At 48.4% G+C, this 21,517-nt stretch overlaps 1 protein-coding gene across 2 annotated transcripts in view; it reads left to right on the forward strand.

Annotated features, from left to right (window-relative positions):
• Window positions 1-2,345: 2,345 nt before the first annotated feature.
• The window catches only part of LSP1 (lymphocyte specific protein 1), a 267,129-nt gene continuing 247,957 nt past the window's right edge, over window positions 2,346-21,517 (forward strand). Inside the window, exon 1 of one of the 2 annotated variants that reach the window (XM_085644935.1) lies at window positions 2,346-2,585. In XM_085644935.1, coding sequence (XP_085501061.1) covers window positions 2,533-2,585 — 53 coding nt within the window. In that variant the 5' untranslated portion in view covers window positions 2,346-2,532. The remainder of the gene's footprint in view (window positions 2,586-21,517) is intronic. The other variant, XM_085644937.1, reaches the window with a different exon arrangement.

Below are 21,517 nucleotides of genomic sequence, written 5' to 3' on the forward strand. Positions count from 1 at the left end.
GCTTTCCTTCCTCTCTTGGTGTTTGTCCCAACCCTGGAGCAGACATCTTTACTTTCCTTTTGATTGGAAGTCTTGGTCTTTCCACTGCTTACTTTCAGGGATATGGGAAACGACCAGTACAACACGGCCGTTCCCACGGATGACCATAACCACGCATGCATTACAACGCACGCGTGGTTACAACGAAAAGCCTTTACCATGCATAAAATTACTACGAGTTTCGTAGTAAAGGCATGTGTGCTAAAGTTGAAAGAAAAAAAAAGGGGGTGGGCTAGGTGTGGGCCCCCCCAACGCCACTCCCCTCAAAAAGCGTGGGATTAAAAAATGGGGCTGGGGGGGGCACCCCCCAAAATAAAATATAAAAAAGAACGCACCTCTTTCTGTCATTTAAAGAAAGATGTGGAGGCAATTGGCGTCGTTGGGGGAAACGGAAGGACACTTCCGCTTCCTCTTAACGACGTGCAATGTCACCAAGGAAGATAGAGGAGAGGTAAGGGGGAATGAGGGGGTGGTGTCGCACAGGGGTAAATTTAAAGGGTACATTTTTAGTGTGATATCCTTTAACATAAAAATGCCATTAACATGCAGAATTTAACAACGAAAATCGTTGTAAAAGTATGCGTGTAAAAGGCATTTTCGTGGTAAAGGATATGCGTGGTGATGGCATTTGCGTTGTAACGCATGCGTGGTAAAGGCATGCGTTACAACGGAATGCGTTGTTAAGTCATACAATCCATGGATATATACGTTTTGCTTTTTCTTTCTGTACTTAATGTGAGTGCCAAGGTCGGATTGGTAAGGCAGACACTTGGGCAATGGGCGAGGGGCTGGTATCGAAGTTCCTGCTGTGAGCTGCTTCTTTGGCAGCCTGCGGCGGCCGTTTTGGGCAGAGTCTGGTTTGTACAGATGCCCAGTGGGGCCCTGAGTGGCCTTTTGGAGGCGGATGGGCGTCCATAACCCCCCCTTTTATCAACGGGCAGAGGTGTCACTCCCTTTCTCTCGCTGGGCTGGCCAATTAATGTATGCATACTAAGCAGAGGGGGGGGGGGGGCATCACCAAAGCAGTGTTTTGATGAAAGTCAATATGCAAATGTGGGCCACTTTTTTTTTTTAGCATGCACGGGCCGATTTCTAATCCCAATCCAACCCTGGTGAGTGCATGTGTATTTTTGCTCAGTCGTGTGCTGATTCCCCCCCACCCCCCAAATCCCTGAATTCCCCCCCCCCTAATTTGTATTCTTTCGTTCCTCCCCCCTCCTCAACTCACCTTTTTATTTCCCCACACGTCTCCGTCAGGCTTTATTTTTTTTGTTAACCACCACTCCCCATACCCTCCATGTTGCTCCCTGTTCTCTCCCCTCCGCTGTGGTACAGGTTTCTCCCCCTAACCTCCCAACCACTATTCAGTTGTTTTCCCCCATACTTTCCATTTTTATGCATTTGTTTATTTGCCTTTTCTGCAGGGCCTGCAGCATCGATTTTGCTACTGCGCCCCTCCTTACACTTTAATGCACGTTTGTGTATATTTTATTGCTTTCTTTTAGTTTTGGGGTTGGCCAAGTTCTTTTGATTTTACTGAAATTATACATACAATACTTGTGAGGGCTCTCAGCCAGAATTCGTCATCCCCTGGTGTGCTCTTCCCGTTTTTCTTCCGCTCGCTATGTGGCAATGGGTCAGCCGAGTTAACATAAAGTAGTTCCCTACAGTACATGGGGCTACTGCGGCAAAGTGCGCTTTGTAAGGCCCAAAAATAGTTTTACTTTATATATTGAGGAGTACAAGCCTATTTTGGTTGACGTGGAACATTATTGGCAAAAGCCATAATTCTAGCGACGCCACTGAAAGGCGCGACGCCGCGACCTATGGGCTTTGCCAATGCTTGTTTCATTTGTAACTTACGAGGCCTTGGGAAGGCGAGTAGTAAACACTCAGATATTGCTTAGAGAACTTTTTGAAAAGGGACCGTGCTGTAAATGTGTTATCTGCGTCTCGAATCCTGCCGGGCCTGGGTGGGTGATGGCGAGTGAGTATGCGACAGCCTTTGAGGGGAGGGGGGGGGGGGGGGGCTGGGCAGAGTTGATGCTGCTCAGTCTGGATGACCTTTCTTGTGACCTGACGTGAAACATTTACATGTTTTCTTCCTCAGCTCGACTCCTCCAGAATCCTGGGCATAGGAATACGTTTTTTTTTGGGGACAGAAAGTCTCGTTTCTATGTCGTTTTGAGACAGTTTACACGTACTGTAAAAGGGAACCCAAAATATGATGCCGGTTGCCTGGGCGGTGGCTGTTTTATTTCCACGGTTGCAGCTCAGCAACAAAAGACAATGCAATCAGGTGCAGAGGCAAAGAGGAAAAGGAACCTCGCGCGAGGCCACACCGCAGCATCCGTTGCTGGGCCAGAGCACTTCTCTTTTTAGCGCGAGGCTCCAGCGACGGCGGAGACCTGCCAGGCACCGCCCCGCCCCGCCATTGCAACAGCCCCCACAAGCCAGTGCCACGAAGGTGCAACCAAGGCGCTGGAGCATAAGATGGGCGACAGTGAGGAGAGACCCAGTGAGCAGGAGGTTAACGAGGAGGAAAGGTGAGTCTAAGTCACCGCCCCCTGCCCCCCCCCCTCTCTAGGCAACACCCAGGGCCTCTCACCTTCGACACCTCCATAGCCCTATGTATTGTATTTGTATTTATATAGTGCTTACTATATTTGATGAAGCACTGTAGCGCTTTAGGACATGCAGCACCCTGCTCTGGAAACACAAGGTTAGTGGTTTCTCCATTGGTTATTGTTGCTTAATGGGATTAGTCCTGTGCTTTAAATGAAAGCATTCCAATCATTTACTACAGAATCTTTATGTAGTTTGCAGTAGTTGATAGTAGGGAGGTGTGATCATTAGTGGGGTGTATGTGAGTTCATGGGGTCAATAGGGGAGACAGAGGATATTCATTATTGTTAGGTCGCAGGGGTGGTCTGACTTGTAAGGAAGGGGATGTGATCTTAAAATGAGAATGAGGTGTGAGTAATTTGCAGAAATACAATATACAGGCAATCATGCGACCTAGAGTCGGCTGTGCTCCAATAAAGGAGCCATGCAGCGGATGGAAACGAAGGAGTCGTTTGAGAGAGAAAGTGGAAAATTAGAAGTATTAAGTTGGGGTCAGTTTTTCATTTCGGTTTTTTTTTAGGAATATTGTGGCGGTCTTTTGAAATAGCATTCCATCTGAAGATGCAAAATTGTAGAAAGAAACCCCATTATTTTCGTGTGAGATAGCGCTTTAGGGGTGCGTTTAATATGCACTAGAATCAGACAGGAAGCCTGTCTACTGCTAGGCTGCCGCTAAACCACTGCTTCAGCAAGGGCCGCTGATCTGCCCAGGGTTGGAAGTGTAAAGTAATGGCTGGTCGCATATGCAGAGAAATATCAAGAGCTTAGGCTGCACTCAGAGGAAGCAGTAACCATATGGTCATATCAACAGGAGATGATCTAAAGGGTAAATAATTCAACATTGAAAAGGAGATCCTCCTGCTCCCCACTTCTAACTAGAGTATTTCTGGGTGTGGGCGCTCCCCTGATTTATGGGTGGACTTGTGGGGAGAGAGTGACGTATCGATTGACTTGCCACCATGTGAGCCACCAGTAAATACCTGGGACCCAGCTCACCCAGACCGTCTTCATTACCGAGCGTGCCAAGAAGTGATTGGTATCATAGTCTGGGTGTCTCCTAGGGCTGCAAAGTGGCTTGTGGTCTCCAGTAGGAGAAAAAAGCATAAATACATAGATTTAATGTGCTAGGTGCGTAAGGCAGATCTAGTTCTGTCGAAGGCCCTTGACTGTGACCTGCCAGACGCCGTGCTCTTGGAGTACTGTGTCCTGTACACATAGGTATCAGCGCAGCATAACTCTGACCCGCAGCGCACTTGGTTATTTTAGTGCTGGAGCACACCCATGGCTCAGCCAAGGTCTCTTAGTCCAGACCCGCAGCACCTTTACTATTTTAGTACTTGGATCCGCATAAAGCATTAGTACTGGTCAATCCTGGCCGGTAGTACCGCTTGCTATTTTCATACTTGTACAGGCACACACGGCTCTGCCTGTGCACACAGATAGGTTTTTATGAGTGATAATCTGACAAAGGCAGGAATTGTTTCCCCCTCTGTGTGATGCCACGCTGGCCATTTACCTAAGAAAATGAGCTGCCATGACCTGTGTGTACATGAGATAACATACGGTTCCAGGACTGGAGGCATGGACGGAGGAGTAGTGTGGCTTCCACTACTCTCTCGGGAATAGAGAGAGGGTAGCAGTGCCCCCCCACTCACTTGGGTAAAATATAGGGTCGCTGCATGGTCACTATGGCATCATGTTTCGGGTGCATGTTAGCAACTACCTTACTCCAGTTGGTTCAGAAGAAGGAACCAAAACTACAGCGTAGCTTTTGTTCTCAGGGGCAGCTAAGATGGCGCTGACGGCTCTCTTTAGCACCGGATGGCGGGTGGTTTACCCTTCCAAGGCCACTTGGGAGGAGAGGAAGACTAGATTACACCACTGGTGCGTACGGAGTAGAGTAGCGTCACATATACTGCCCTGCTTGGTGGAGGACAGTAAAGTGGACAGCGCAGCCGCCTTGTGTAGACTGGATTACACTACTCTGGGTAGGAGAGAACACACTTGGCATTACCTTTTTGGTGGAGGAAAGTAGGACAGATCACAGCTCCCTTTTCGGCGTAGAGGACGCTGGACTGCACTGCTCCGACTGAGGGCAGTAGAAAGCGATCTACAGCTGGGTAAGTCGCACTGCTGCACACCTGCTTCCTCATGCTGGATTAATTACCCAGTGTTAGAAAAACACCCGGTTGTAGGCACTCCAGTCAGTACCTTCTGCCCATAATCTGCTGAAGAAAAGACGTCAGAAAATGAACATCTTGGCCTCATGTTCTCACCCCTGGGTTTGCTTCCAACTCCATTTATATGAGACTCCACATCAAAGAGGAAAAATATCAGGTCACAGCTGTATACATGTTGGGGTTGACAGTTGGGTACCTCAGAAGGACAATAGGAGGGGGGACGGGAGGGGGGCCTTGATACCTGGAAAGGTGAGACCTCCTTATTTTACAGTTACAGTGACTTCTCCTTCGTGCCCTGCAGCTCCTCTGGTGGCCCCAGGGAGGGGTGGTTTGTAGGCGGTGCTTTGCATTGAGAGGCCTGTCCGGTTCTTCACTGGTGCATCGGGATGCATTCTGGCCAGCACGTTTGAGACTCTTGGAATGCACTTTACACGATGGGTGTGTCTTTTGTTTTGACCAAGCAAGATGCCGCCTTCAGCTTCTCCAGGATGTTTGCTGACAGAAAAGAGGGTTAAAGAAAAGGGAAATGGCTGGAACGGGAGGCAGGAGTATGTTGCAACTTTCAAAAAGTTTTCACAACAACACTGCTTTGAACGGTGAGGTGGTGGACTATTTTAATCAATTAAAATGAAAAGAGATTTCAAAGAAGTGGATCCATAACACCATTTTTAAATGCCCAGGTCCTGTCGGTGCTCAGAACAGGCAGCTCTAAAAACCAGGTGCTGAGACGGGTCCCTATCGGCTCTCCATATCTGCCCTCCCCCTCAGAGTGAAAACAAAATCTTAACTCGGTAGCAGTCCCACCGTTCAACGACCTTTGATGTAACTTCAAAGAGACTGGTGATGGTTAATTCACAATCTCTTCATTTCAGAATTGAAATATTTTCAATATTTTATACGACAAACTCGTTGTTGTTGTTTATCTTATGCAACTAACAACCATTGATAAAACTGATAGTCCTGGCTTGTGTTAGGTGTAACGACCGTTGCATTATATATTTGGATGCAATAACAAAGGCTGCAAAAAATACCAGTCGGTCGGCACCCTGTGTTTAGCACAGATTTTTAGCGTGCTTGTTTAAGCCACGCACTTAATTATGCTTTGTAGGTAGGCGCCCAGTTTTTTTTTCAACCCACTTAAAGACCTATACAACAGATACCAAATGAACTCCATCCAACCTTGGAGGGTTGTAAAAACCGATATGAGGAGACATTTTGTTTCCGAGGTAATGCAGTCCCACCCATTTTGTGCCTTGGCCTGCCTTCTCCTGACCCTTTCCTCTGGGCCGTTGCACTAGCCAGTAGTGGGGCACGAGAGGTGGTGTTGGCGCGCAAGGGCTTCAGGGTCGTAGCTGCTGAAGGCTCCAGCGTCCCTTGTGCACCGGATGCTGAAAGAGGCCATGCTTTTTCTGAAGTTTGTGCGGAAGTCTTTATAGGACTCTTCCCGCCATGCCACCTGGCCCTGCCCTGCGGCAATCTTTTCATCTTGGGGTTTTTTATTTTAAAGGGAGTCTTTTCTTATTCTCTCCGAGTGTTGTCTGCATCCTGGGATTGGACTACTATAAAAATTGTCTCTTTTGATGAAGTTTTTCACAAGCTACTTCGATGCTTATCAGAAGTGCTGTATAAAACTGGAACATATTGTGAATATCTCATAGTTTTTTAAAAGCAAATGCGAAAGAGTTGTGGGCAAATATTATCACAAATATCAAAGGGATCATTGATCATAGAACGCTTGCTTCTGTTGAAATTAATAAAATAATTCAACAACTGTTTTGCTTATATAAGAAATATCAAGTTGGAGAATAGTATATATCCGAACGTATTCCTGAAGGTAGAGCAGCCGTGCTCTTCGGTAGGTGCAGCATTTCTTGACGGTCATGTTAGGCCGGTGAGGTCCCAGTAATCGGTCTGATATGGGGGTTGCACTATCTAATGAATTGTTCGATATGGATCGTTGGCACAGTGCCTCAGGGAAGTTCTGCAATTGTATTTGTGATATCAACTGCTCTCCAAAATTTTCCTTGTGGTATCAAAGTTTAGCGTGTCATAAAATGTGCCTGAAAATGTATTAAAACAATTTAAGTTCTTTTTTCGTGTCGGGCATTCTTTCCATAGCAAGATAAAATGCAAAGAAAAAGGAACTTTTTTATTTGTACTAACTCCAGATTAATAACATTACTAAAATGTAAATCCATATTTATGACTATTTTGATTTGTCTATTGCTTATGTAAAGCCCTCTAACACCTTTGGGTAATGGCTGCACTAAATGAAACCGAATAAATAACTAAAATGGGAGCATTTTGGTTGGTTGTGGGAGTGGATAGGCCCTTGCATTTGTGTGAAGAAAGGGGCGGGGTGGATTTGAGAGTTTGAGCAAACGTTCATCTAGTTGTATGCGGGACGGTGAGAAAAAGTCCTCCATGTTATTCGTCTTAGGTGAGATGCCCTCTTACATTGTCTTACCTTACTGATGTCTCTTTTTTGGGTCAGAGTGCCCTCGTAACACATGATTTACCGCTGCCTCCTTTAGCCTTGAGGTATCTATTCTGAGAGTTAAAAATGCATGTCTGCTTCCTGATCGATTCCGTTAATTTCCTCTCTGCAAATTCCTGATTATGGAGGGGTTTTGGGTTATTGTCTCTCGTTTTGCCCCATACACTGGCCTTGGAACATTTTTTCCCTATTGAGGAGGCGCTGGAGAACAATATTGTTATTTTCCACTAATACAAGTTGGCTGTTCATTTGTTATGAAAGATCACAAACACCACTGTGTGCATCTTAAATGTGAAACTTTTCACAAGTTCAGGAAATGGCTCTGACTCCTAGGGTAGCTCAGTATGATGAAACCTGCAAATTCCCGAGTTTAGCTGATTGAGCTGCTATCGAAAAGATCAACACCATTTTGTAATTGTAAATCCTATTTGACTTTGTTCTGCTCTTTTTTTTGTTTTATTGTTGTTTAATCCACCGCTGACCTTTCCCGTGGCCTTTTAATGTTTTAAAACAATCTCCTTAATGCTCGGTAATATGGGATTAGAGTCATTTATAATCTGATAAATATTATACACTGCAAGTTAAATAGACGTGTCATTAAACATTTTATGAGAAGCTGTATCATCCCATCAGTGGTGCATGCACTGTTTTCATGTTTTGCCACATGAAAGCCAAACCTACTGGCTTTATCAATGCTTGTTTTTCTTGCTGCAGAAAAGTTGAGAGTACACATTGTTTGACTGTTGTCTGCTGTGGTTTGGAGCTGGCCTGCCGTTATTGTGCGACAGCGTGAATTAAGAGATGCAAAAGTTACTCTCCTGGGTCTCAGTTAGGCCTGGGTGGTAAAATCAGTTCCGCTCGTGGAATTTGCGGAATTTGGGTAATTTCGCGTTCCGCGGAGAACGCGAAATTGACCAAAAATCTGCGTTCCGCGACTTCGCGAAATTTTTTGCTTGTTCGCGTTCTCAATATGCGTGTTCGCGAGATATTTCACCCCGAGCACGCAAACAGCGATCGAAAACAGGAAAAAAGTATCGCGAACAAGCAATTCCGCGTGTTCGCGGAATTTCTGCGTGTTCGCGGAGATTTTTTACCGTTTCGCGGAGATTTGCGTAACGCGGTTACGCAAATTCCGCCCACCCCTAGTCTCAGTGGCTCACCACCATGCCAGCAGCCTGAAAACCTTATCTTTTGCCTCCCTCCTCACCGATGCCCCCCAACAACCCTGCAAGCCACACTCCTTCCAGAGCAAGTTCCATAGAAAACAGAACCCTATGTGAACTGCTCAGATGTGCCCCATTGGGTGCATGCACAGGACGTCGCACACCCTACTGCTCGAGCAGATATGGGGCCGGGTGTTTGGCCTGGCATCAGAGGTGGGGGGAGGGGCGGGGTAGGGTTCGGAGGGGCACTATGTGCCCATATTTTATAATTTAAGAAAAACAGACCCCTACTTTTATGAAACGACAACGATCCCGGGACGGTTCATGCCAACAGTTGAAATGTTTCATCTGGAGTGTGAGGCAGGGAGTCGGTCTCCTGTGCTGTGATCCCATGGTGGGGCCGGACCGCTATACAATAAGCGAGCCTTCCGTGCCAGGGTGCCTGCTTGCCTGAAAGAAATGTAAATATGCGCAACTGGTTCATCTGCACATTTAAAGGGTGCCTGGAAGCTGGTATTTGCTTTGATTGATAGAATCACTTGAAGCTTCCCTATGACACAGATTAATTCTATTTGAGTGAAGTTACCAGCTGAGATGTAAAGTGTGTGCTTTTAATTGATCGTTATGAACAAAATTGCACTTCTTGCGGTCTGAGTGTTGCTAAAATCTAGATTTTGAGAGTACTTCTTTTATCTTGAACCTTTTTGCGCATTTTGCAGCAACCTAGCTTAGACTGTGCAAGCTTAAAATGATGACTTGCGTGCTCACAGTACTTTCTGTCACAGGCTGGGACAAAACTCACTATTCTCCATTGCACCAGCCAGGATTCAGTTCTGTGGCTCTCCAGACACACACACACAGACACACCCACCTACCTCTGCAGTGAATTAGCTATTAGACATTTCATAACATATGATAGTGTATTTCCTACTGATTAACTTAACTTGTATACATTTCATTTAAGCTGAGCATTATTTTATATGTAGTTACCTAAAGGTGAAACCCCCCAAAAATGTCCTGAATATTTTGTTTTTTTGCCATGCCTTTGACCTCGTACCCACAGTCACTGACGCCACTGCATGCAGCATCACAGTTCCCATACTTTTAAAAATGTATTTCAACCACTATCTGGCACTGAATGTTGGGAGGGTTGCCACCTTTATTTATGGCAAAATCCGGATTCAAGGCTTTATACATCATCCTTAGGAAGCTTGGCAAGCACCCGTACAGACAGATGCAGGCACCGCTGTAGAAGTGGCTTGTAATGTATCTCGTAGGGTTAAGGCACACACTGCAGAGATGTTTGTATTTTTAGGAGGTCTGGACTTTCAATACTGGTCAACTATCCCAAGTTGTTAATTTACGTTGAGTGCCATGATCTTTTCATTGATAACGCTGAAGACCGGCTGCGATGCATCCAAGGAGATGACTGTTTTAAAAAAAATGTGAACAAAATGTGTGTAGAAAAATGTTTTATTTGAGCTGTTACTGAGCGTTTAACTGTTTTGAATGTTGCTTCTCTTAACCAGGATCAATTCTTTCCGTACGTGCATTGTTCATTTACTGTTTAGAAACTTGCTGATAATTTGAATCATTTTGGCTCACAACAGTTCATTGTCACAATAAATATGTTGTCAAAATGTATTGCAACTTTGATAACCCTATCAATATCAGTCATAATTGCATTGTGTGCACCATAGTGTTATATGTTGCACCAGCTTGTGAGCATAAAAGATGCGTCCACACTCCAGGCCCTTTCCAGCATTGGTCTCTTTAATGACCCTAGAAGCAGCTGCAAGTATTGCTCTAGTGAGAGTAGAACAACCCAGCTGAGAAGTGTGTGGGCTTACAATACTAATGAACAAAGGAGCAATTCCCTAATGGCGGGCCCCAACCAAGGTATGAGTCGGGGATACACGCGGGTACATGGCGTCCACCCACTATTTTCACAGGGTGGACATCGTTCACCCTGCTAAGACGTTGGTACCCACAGAAATATGTTGAACATGTCCCAGTGTAATTGTGAGACTTTGAGACACGTTTAGCAGCTCCTGCACGGTGTCTGCTTTCCATTCCCAGCAGCAACGTGCAGGCAGCAAGGTTTATTTTATTCACCTCCAGCTGGGCACAGATCAAGACGGAAGTTAAGGCGCCATCAGGCCTCCTTTTGATCGAGTATGGGACTGGAGGCTTCCTGGAACCTCACAAATGCATATTCACCAGCAAGGAAACAAAAGCACACAGCTTGTTATCTTTTCACAGGTGCTTAAGAGATGCATGCTTTTTACTTTGTTATATATAAGTGCATGCGCTGTAAGAATGTCAGATGGGTTGATCTGTCCCAGTATTTAGACAAATAACAGTTTAAATAGCACTATTGTATTTATTTTATAGTGCCACTCATACAAATACAGAGTGTTGGAGCGCTTTACATAACAAACACATTATCCATTCCTAATAAATAATGTAAGTGTGTAATTAATATACAAGATGTCAGTCAGGGTTACAAGGTGTAGGAGTCAAATACCCTTCATAGCTCACTGTGGTCTGCTAGAAGGATTACAATGTATTAACTGCAACTAACAAAAGGATCTGTGTTCAAAGCAGTAATCCAGTTACCTATCTACATAAAATAAAAATCTATGATCTGCATGTTACATGATCTGCTTTGCAGGAGACCACTTTTTTAAAAACATATTTTATTGCATTTTCAGTTACCACATGTTATAACATACACATATCGGAGCACTATTCTAAAATAAGGTGGTGCATTTATGCGCACAACATTGTATAAGGTGCACACCATGTGTGGTGTGATATCATGAATAACAAACCCGAAGAAGGTAGCAACAAAATAGAGGTTCAACAATCCCCAAATGCCCTCCCCCAAAAACAGTGGAAGATTGTTTTGCAGGAGACAACTTAATCTTCTATACTACTTTGATTCAAATTGGAGCTACACAAAACACAGATGTCTGCGTTAAGCTCCAGATTTATGTCATCCTTATTATTATTCCCTGAGATTTACAGGGCACCTCTGCAGCAGGTGTCTTAACCCCATAAAATATTTAAAAATGCAGACTTTGCAACCAATTACGCGGACCTTCTCCTACCATGATTTTCCTTGTTGCCAATTTCTTTGTGGCAGGGTTTAAAAAAAAATTCTTCGCTGAGGCCCAGATTTTGCGTCTGGATTGCGCCACTTTTTTGGCACAACTTTAACTCCAAATTTAATTTTTTAAGTATAAATATACTCATGATGCACCTGATAAACATGTGTGAGATCTTAGTATCTGATGTCACTTCTTGTGATGTGACTTCCAGTGAGGTCACTTCCTGTGATGCCACATGGAATGTCATGCATCGTGAGGTTATGTGCTTCGATGGCACACGTCATGATGTTACTTGCATTCTGCTTAACTTGGTCAGTCCACCACACTTCTTCTATGGCCCGGTACGGCCTACCGCCCCCTCCTCCCCTCTGCTGTGACAGAAACCAATTCAAACATTTGTTTGGAATAGGGGGTCGTAGACCCCCGATCGTATTTATTAACAAAACACACATATTTGAAAACAAATATACAATTACGCAGAAATGACAAGACCGGATTCGGTACATTTGATTCATTCCTAGCTTTAACAAAACTCTAATACATAATGTTCCTATCCTAGTCTAAGCATATTCATCATCACATTTCTGCGTATTCCTTTGGGCCTACGGCAAGGTCAAACGCTGGCCCCTCCCCCTTTGATCCAATTGTCCCGCGCCCCCTAACCAGAGTGCGCATACGCAGGGGGCCCAGCTGACCTGGAAGTACTTCCCACCAGGCAACCCCCATACGTTCAAGACTTACTCCATAAAGGGGCCATGCAGACAGCGCAGCTTACTTACGCCCGTGTGCGGGGTGGCCAACCAGCCAATGGAAAGCGTAACCCCCCTTTGGCCACGCACCGTTCCAACCAACCGGTTGTAACTGCCCCTGGAGTCTGGTGAGAGCCACATGTCCCTCCCCTCTGGGCGCCCCACTTAATAAGGCGCCCCAAAAGATTAGTAAATTTAATCAGTCCAACCGATGACCTTACCGCACAGGCCTGCATAGTTGACCGACTATCAGGCCCCCCCCAAAACCCTAGGTCATACTCACCATTGAAATTGGCCCAGCCAAGCTAAAATGTTGCCCAGGAATATCTCGTTCCCCAACCGAGAGAGGTGAACCCCATCTCGCAAGTAGCAGACGTCCCCTTTTATGCACCCATGAGCAATAACTTGTAATCTGGGGGTCCTAAACCGCTTGTCTATTTTATTATTAATCCTCTGAACCGAGTGATTGAGAGCCCGCACTGACTCCCCTCCCCGCCACTGAAGCCTTGGTATCATGTGTGACCACACAATAACTGCACCTGGGCAGCGCCTGGCCAGCCATGCTGACTCTGACAGTACTGTTTCAATCAGGATCCTCCTATTTAAGTGCACCAAGTCGTTACCACCAAGATGTAAAATGATAGCGTCGGGGGGAGTGCCTACGGAAGCAAGCATGTGACCTATCCGTTCCCTGAACCTGTCTAAACGCAGCCCCCATGCCCAAAAAAGGGGACCCTGAAACCTAACCGCTTTGCGCGCGCTGCTCCATTTCCTGCAATAAAAAAGTTACTTAGACGGGAGACATAAGAATGGCCGAAAATACACGCATGACGTTCCAACTTGGCGTCCAGAGAATTTACCTTCGTCTTGGTTGTGTCTTCTTCTTCATGAGGTGTCGCTGTCTCTCTTCCTGCGTGAAAGGCCGAGGGAACTGACAAGAAAACGAGGAAAAAATAGTGCCATCCGTACCATCGTCATGGAATGTCATAACATATGCACTCGAACATAGCGCCTGAAACAGTTGGAGGACCACCGCCCAATCTTCTGTACCTCCCCTTCCCCAAGGCCCCGTGCGACTGCCTCGGTGGCGGCACCTATTCTGAAGGAATGTATTCCAAAATCACTGGGGTCCAGCCCCGCTCTGCTTACCGCCATATCCAAGACCCGTTTAAATTGAAATTTGGTCAGCGGGTCCCCACCCTCCGTTTGCATTAACAGTGGGCCACCCCTGATACTTGGTCTGTATGGCAAAAACGCTTCCATATGTGACACCGGGCAGCAAGGGTTCCCCGGTGCCCGCCGCAGAACCACTACCTGCCCCCGTCCCTCCTGATCTGTCTTGGATCTACGAATAGTAGCCTGCAAGGCAACGTTATGCAAGCGTATGTCACTGAGCTGCAGGCCTCCCCCCAGGTCCCCTTTATTCTTAGCCACCAATTCCCCTATCCTAAAGGCTCCATAGAAAGCTAAGGTGAAAGCTGCCTTGAATAATAAACATTCCGTCACGGTAGTGCAGGTCTGCTCTTGCACCCCTAAAATTGATGCCAAGGTAGTAAGACCTATCGGGCGCCTAGTGTCAGGCGCGGACCCCTGTAAGCGCTGCCAACCTTTCAATGCCTTGCGCACTACAAATGTCTGAGTGGGGTCCCGCCTGCCGCTCATTTGTGCAAAAAGGAAATGGCTGCCATGTGTCTCCTAGCTGACCCCACTGCCCGCCCTTCATCCCGCAAGGATCGCAAGTAAGCGCACACCCTAGCCGAATCTGCCCAATGCCCCTCCCACTGGCCCTTTAGGAAATTGCAGTATGCCCCAAACGCCCCTTCATATGCCTTCCTTGTTCCTGGCGCTAGGCTAGCTGCCACCAAGTCCGGTAAGTGGGGGCACCAATCTGCCAGAGCTGCTCGGGGAAAGGCGTTGGGTGTGGTGCTGCTCCCGGGAGATGAGATCTGAAAACCTGCATCTTAAAACGAGACAATGCGTCAGCGGCGTGATTTCAATACCCCCGGGACATGCTTTGCCCTAAACTGTAAGTTTAACTGCATGCATTTTAAAACTATCTCCTTGATTAAATGGAGGATCATTTTACATTTTGCCGACTGACTGTTTATGCATTCCACCACCGTCATGTTGTCGGACCAGAAAACAACTGCCTTGTTTCCCAGTTGTTCCGGCCAGACGAACAATGCCACCCAGATGGGGAACAATTCAAGGAAACCAATGTTCGCCGTGAGTCCAGCGTAAATCCACTATGCCGGCCAACGCTGCGCCACCCACTGGAGTGCCCAGTATGGCGCCGAACCCCTCACTGTCCGCGGAGTCTGTCATTAATCCCAACTCTGCACAGGAGGTGATTGGGCCGGGCCACAGGACAGAGCCATTGAAGTCCCGCAGAAATGCAAACCAAATACGCATATCCTGCCTGACCTCTTCGCTCAGTCTGGTGTGATGGTGCTTCTGCTTCAGGCCAGACGTTGCTTGCGCAATGGATTTTGAAAATGGGCATGCCATTGGTATGATACGCAATGCAAAGTTTAGTTGACCCACCATTTGTTGCAACTGATGCAACGTCACCCTTTTTGTTACTAGGCATTGCCTCAGTGAGTCTCCAAACCTTTTCACCTTATCATTGGGGAGCCGTGAGCACCCCACGATAGTCTAGCTCGATCCCCAGGAACTCTATGACCGCGGCTGGTCGACCGGTTTTTCCCTGTGCCAGTGGTACCCCAAAACTCTTCATCAATGTACAAAATTGCTCCAGCGCCTGCCCACACACCGTGCTCCCCGGTGGCCCCAGAAAAAGGAAGTCATCAAGGTAATGCAGCACATGTCTATGCCCCGTCGCCTGTCTAAAACACCACTCTAGAAAAGTGCTAAACATTTCAAAATATGCGCACGACACAGAACACCCCATAGGCATGCACATGTCCATGAAGAACTTGCCCTCGAACTGGAAACCAAGTAGGTGGATATCGCTCGGGTGAACGGGCAGCAGCCTGAAAGCAGATTCTATGTCCGATTTAGCCATCAGCGCCCCTGGGCCCAAACCCCTCAAGAGTTCAATTGCCTGATCAACAGATGCATAACGCACCGAGCAGAATTCCTCATCAATGGAGTCATTTACCGACTGCCCCCTTGGCGCTGATAAATTGTGGATCAACCTGAATTCCCCTGGTTCCTTCTTTGGGACCACCCCCAGCGGAGAACACACAAAGTTATGCACAGGAATCTTGTCGAACGGCCCCGCCACTCTGCCCCACCTACATTCTTTCTCGATTTTTGCGCCGCTACCCTAGTGTTCTGAGTGACCGACAATTTGTTCCTGCAAAAGGATGGACCCACAAAATCCGCCACTGGGATTCTAAACCCCTCCCTGAAACCTTCCACCAGCATCCTTGCCGTGGACGTGCATCTGTATCTGTTTAACCAGGGTGTCATTGCATGCAGAAGAATCGGGGACCTAGCTTTGCTGAAACCACCTTCAATCCAATTTTTTGGCCCCTCTGTCCCTCTGTTTTTTAAGACATTTTGCTTTGGCATGCCCTGAGTTGCCACAGAAACTGCACGCGTGTTTAAATCTGCATGTCCCTGGTGGCCTATCGCAGGTGCGCCTATTGAAATCCCAACAGCAACCCTTCTTCCCAGCCCCCCCACCTGGTGCAGATGAGGGGAAAGACCAAAAGGGCTGCGGCCTTGGCGCGTCCCTTGCAGGCTCTGCTGCCAGACCGCCCAAATGATCTAACCAAGCTATCCCCTCCATCTGATTCCATTTTAGAGTAGGATCGGATGCCCTGATGCGCCTGAATTTTTTGTCATACTCAAACCACCCTGTGCCCCCCTTTGTTGCCTGCGCCGTGCTGATCCTTGACAAATAGCAAGACATTGCGGGCGCCTCTTCCGGGAAACGCTCGGTCATCACAGCCATGTAAATATTGAACGCCAGCATCCAATGCCTGATGTTCTCCTCCACCCTGTACTTCAGCATTTCAGTCGCCCACTCAAGCGCGGGCATATAACCTTTTTTCTCCTCCTCTCTTCCCTCTCAACCTCATCTATTAAGAGTGAAAAAATGTCAATGTATGTCCCCTTCCAAATTCTCTCCTTAACCTCCTGTGACAAATGGCGGGACAATGATTCATACGATGTGCGCGACTCGCCCGCACCTAACAATGGCAGTGTCTGCGGCTTACCATGCGAAAGTCCTGCAGTGTCTTTGGGGATTACGACCAATGGAACTTCTTTAAACTTGCTTTGGTCGATTAGCTATCTTGCCTTTTCCAACGCGTCCGCCCCGGCAACACCCGCCGCACTCAAATTCAACCCCATGCCCCCGAGTCAGGGAAGCACGGCTGCTAGGCTGGAGAAAAAATCAGTCGGAGGTGTTGGTACCCCCCCAGGTGCGGTTGGAACATTTAGAAAAACATTGGGCACCCCTGGCACTGGCACCCCTACTGTGGGGCTAGGATTTACTGGTGCTGGTGGCAAAACATTGTGCGTCGGAGGTACCGGAAATAATGCAGGGACCACGGGACCTGGCACCCCTACCGGATCTACGGGTGAAGGATCGCTTTCCGGTGGGTTGGGGGACACGGGCACTACAGGCAGAGCTGGGCCCCCCCCCTCACCGTTCCAGGGACAACCTGCGTTCCTTTCTTTGCCCTATTCTTTTAAGGCAGGGGCGGGAAAGCTCCTCTCGGGGGTAAAGCGTCCCTGCGTGACCTCCCTGAAGACCCCTCCTGCGCATCCAGCCTGTCCGCCAGCTGTGCCATGGTGCTATCCATCTCCCCAATCTTTTTCATCAGGGCATCTAACACAATTGCAATATCAGGACGCCGTTCGCCGCGCTTAACCTTTGGGGGCATGGCAACCTACTCCGGAAACTTTTACCACTTGTTGTTGGAGGAAACACGACCGGCCACAGCACCCACGCTACCAGAGCCTCAATACTGGCTAGCCCAGTAAGGCAGGTGAGCAATAGGCTCCAACCCGCTTGGCTCCTAGCAGCGCCGGGATGCAGGCCCTGTACGTGTCCTCAGGCACCCTCTGATCCGATCCGTGATGCCCTCTCGTCCTCGAGCGTCCCTTCCGATGCGTACAAAAGCCTGACACTCCCTCAATAATTCCCGCGCTTCTCGCACCGAGTCCCGCTGGATGAGATCTCCGACGCGCTGCTCTGTGATGGCATTGATGGCCGGATCCGCTCTCCCGCTCATCGCTCCCCAGCAGGAAATACAATTGCACCACTGAGACCCAGAAGTCCGGCGAGTCCGCAGCCGACGACACTGTATGGACAAAAATTGAAAAAAGGTTAGAAACCCTCCCGAGGGAGGGGGCACACGCGACGGGTGTGCTTCCGAGGGGATCGGAGTGCAAAGAGACTGCACTTCGCGCTCCCCCCAGTTTTAAAGGGTTGACCAGACACTAGCTGGAACTGGTTCCTGGCAAGGGGTCACCCGCGACCCGGAAGCGATTAGATCACTTCCGGGCCGCGGAGGAGCCCTCCAAGACCCGGAAGTGATCTAACTACCTCCGGGGAACGGCACGGCCCCCGATCAATGCGGGGCGGGGGGACGGGTGAGAGACGGGGGCACGGCCGACCACCATAATGGCGGCGGGGCCGATGCCGGCCCCACCTTCCTCTTTTTTTAGGACTTGTGCCGTGGCCCCAACCACAAGTAGGGCCGACACCTGGCCCAGGGGAAGGGCACACCAATGACTTTTGCTGCTTGGTGTTTTTTATTTTTTTTATTTTGCATGCGTTCCCAGCACTTTGCGGGAAGCAGTGCTTGGCGCCCATTGGCTGCCAGGGGTCAGTGGGTTGCCTAGACGGCAGGCACGGGCATGTAAGCTGTAAGTTGTTTGAGGCGCCCACATTGTTTCCTGGACCAGCTGTACACCCGCTGACCGTCGATGTGACCTGCTGTCCTGCACATAAGCTCCTTTTGTGCTCTTCAGCGATTGTCCTTGGCTCTCTGGGTACTCTATGGAACTACCCTGTGGATTTTTGGGGGTTGGAGCTTGCACCAGGGAACCAAGACCTGGCCCGGTTGCCCAGGCCTAGCTCCCGTTGGGTGCCAGGGGGGCTCTCTGGCTGGGTCGCTCGGGCATGGATGTTTAAGGGGCTCAGCTGACTTGCTGGCCTTTGGCCCCTCTCCTTCCGAGGTAGCACGAAGCTCACCTTGTAAAGGTTAAATCTAGGGACCCGGTTGTAGCACTCGGGTGTCTAGTCAATTCGCCTGTGCTCTGAGGGCCAGCGCGGTGGCCAGACATGATTTCAACAGTGTGGACAGGTGATTCAATGTATAGGGGTTTTCCTCCAACTTATTTGCATTTCACGTAAAAGTATGTACATTGTGTGATGGTAATCAAATGTTTTAATACTATCTCATGGTGTAATAAATATAGTATGATAATTGCTTTTTCTAAAACGCAAAATCTGAATGTCTTGGGCCATTTCTTTGCCTATTTCTGTAGAGAATCGCCCAGTAATTCAGGCTTGGGAGGGTTTCTTGGTTTCTCTCAATCACCTTGGGCCTGGGTGCGGTCCCATGCCTGTGCTCAATTGTCACTTTTCATTTTCTGGCCTTTACTAGTACTTTGTGAGCTGGTTTCACTTCCTCCCCAAGAGCCACGCTACGGTCCCGACTCGAACTCTGGTCTACACTCTCTCCTCGCGGGCTGTCACATGTTGAGGGCCAGATGGGACAGTATGCCTCACGCCCTGCTTTTTTTGCAGTGTCCGCGATCCTATTTTAAAATCTATTTATAGATCAATAATGCAAACCTGCTATTTTCCTTTTAAGTCCAAATATGAAGCAGTTAACAGAAATACCACTAAATGGCCCTGATTTTGTATTCAATACTGGGCAAGCGTCAGGCGCGCAACACCCATTGGGCTCACCGGGCTTCAACCCCCCCACCCCCCTCATGTTTGTCAGCCCGACTGAGACAGCCTCGCGGGCTGGCGTCCGTCTAATTGCAGCCGCACCCGAGTACTTCACAGGTCTTTAAAAGACCATTTACTCGTTAATGAGGCTTTTGTTGTGTTTTCACCCATTTTTACAGCCACTCTGCCTATGGCTGGAAGACTTAGCCTCCCCCCCCCCCCCCCCCCTGAAATCTTTTTCAGCCCCCCGAAATTTGGCTCTAGTTGCCCTCCTGGCAAGCGTGCTGTTTCTCAGGAGGACAGTCGTTATTATACTTTGAATCAGGTGTTCGTTCCACTTGGCATAAATGAACGGATTGGGACCCGATATCTAGCTTTTATTTTTTTTATCCGAGCCATTGAAAAACTTCTGGGTCACACTGCATTTCCCCCCCCCCCCCCCCCCTCCCACCCCCGCTTATGCACGGCTGGCCTTCACGCATTCCTGGTCCGCAGGAGTTCTGCATCCTCGAGCTTTTCGTTGGACGGCGCTCTTCGAGTCGCCATAGACTTTCATTTACTCTGCCTTGTGCGCGGTATTTGCACCCTTTTGTGTTTTCAAGAGAACAATACGAACAGTTTTCTACGTCATCAGATCTGCGTGTCCGTTCTCATTTGGAGGAAGAGTGCACGTGCCTATTTCAAACCTTCCCTATCTCATCCGGGGCCAAGGTGGTTTCCCCAGTAGAGGACTGGAAAGGCCATGCGTTCTCCATCTACATGTTCCTGCGGGAATGGCTGACTCGTGTTTAGGGAGCCTCCTATACATTAATCCTTTTGTTTTTCTGCAGTTTTATACAGCGCGGACTCAACCCGGAACTATTGGAGCGCTTTACATGAGCACCTGTTACATTACACAAGGACACATTCATTTTTGGTGGGCAGGAGGAGATTAAGTGATTTTCCCAGAATCACAGGATGTTGAGCCGACGCCGAGAGTCGAACTTGGTTACCCAGCTCCAAAGTCAGCAGCTCCGGCCGTTACGCCACTTGTTTGTGCGTTTACTGCTGCGATTCAGTTTGGGCGCACCGAAGACAGGGATGCTGTGCCCGTTTCCTCTGAGGTCATGTGCTAGCTAGCTGGAAGGATGTACGAGTCGCCATTGTGGTTTTGAACCTATTTCAAGAGCGGTCCCTGGAAAATGTGGGTTGTAGAGTTGCCCGAGCAGAAAGTGCACGTTGCAACTTACGTTTCGTACAGCTATAACATGAAGACGTGCAAAATCTCCTCGGAGTGAAACCCGCATCCTTCAGTGGCTTGACGGCCATAATCAACGTGTGCGTACCACGCCGCCTAATGGCAGGATCCAGAAATGTATTTTCTTAGCTGGATAACCATCTGTACAATGAATGAACTCCGCCGAGACGCCCCCGTCCGATGAAAGTAGTAACCCTCATCAGTCCTCTTTGTTTCGGCCCCATCTATTTGGACCGAAATTTTTCTTTCAGGTTTAATGTTAAATTGCTGGGCAGCCACAGCACTGCTTTTTCTTTGCGTTTTTCAGCTTTTTACTTCTTTTTTTCCCTTCTAGTTTCAGCTCGGATAGTTAATGCTTCTGAGCTACAGGTCTGAGTTTGCGGCAAGAGCCACCTCGCACAGCGCCACTATGTGTCCCATGTAGGCGCGCAACACCCATTGGGCTCACCGGGCTTGAGCCCCCCCCCCCTCCCCCCTCCTCGCGTGTCAGCCGGGGCTGAGACAGCTTTGCAGGCACACACACAGCCGCACCCGAGTACTTCACAGGTCTTTAAAAGCCCATTTACTTGTTAGAGACTTTTGTGATGTCACCCCTTCTTAGAGCCACTCTGCCTATAGCTGGAAGAGTTAGGCCCCCCCCCCCCCGAAATCTTTTTCAGCCCCCCACCCCCACACCCACCGCCTGAAATTTGGCTCTAGTTGCCCGCCTGGTCCTATGGTATCTGCTGTCTTAACGCGGTCACAAGGTGAGCTGGAAACCCCTGCGCAGAGTGGGTTGCCAACGGTGTGCAGGTCGTCTTTTGAAGCTCTGCTACACAGATGCCCATTATGGCTCTTTAACCCCTCAGCTGTAGCCTCTGAAGCTTTCGGGGTTTTTATTGTGGCTTTTGATGGGGGAGGAATGGTCTAAGTGCTTCTTAGGCAATGCTTGGTACAAATCCCCGCCCTTCCTCGCACAGGAAATATTTTTTGAGAAATGGGCAGGTCTGCATGAGCCATTGGCAGGACCTGAACTGCACACCCTGTGTCTC

This window comes from Triturus cristatus, chromosome 3_1 (assembly GCF_964204655.1).
Source record: "Triturus cristatus chromosome 3_1, aTriCri1.1, whole genome shotgun sequence".
Taxonomy (NCBI): Eukaryota; Metazoa; Chordata; class Amphibia; order Caudata; family Salamandridae; genus Triturus; species Triturus cristatus.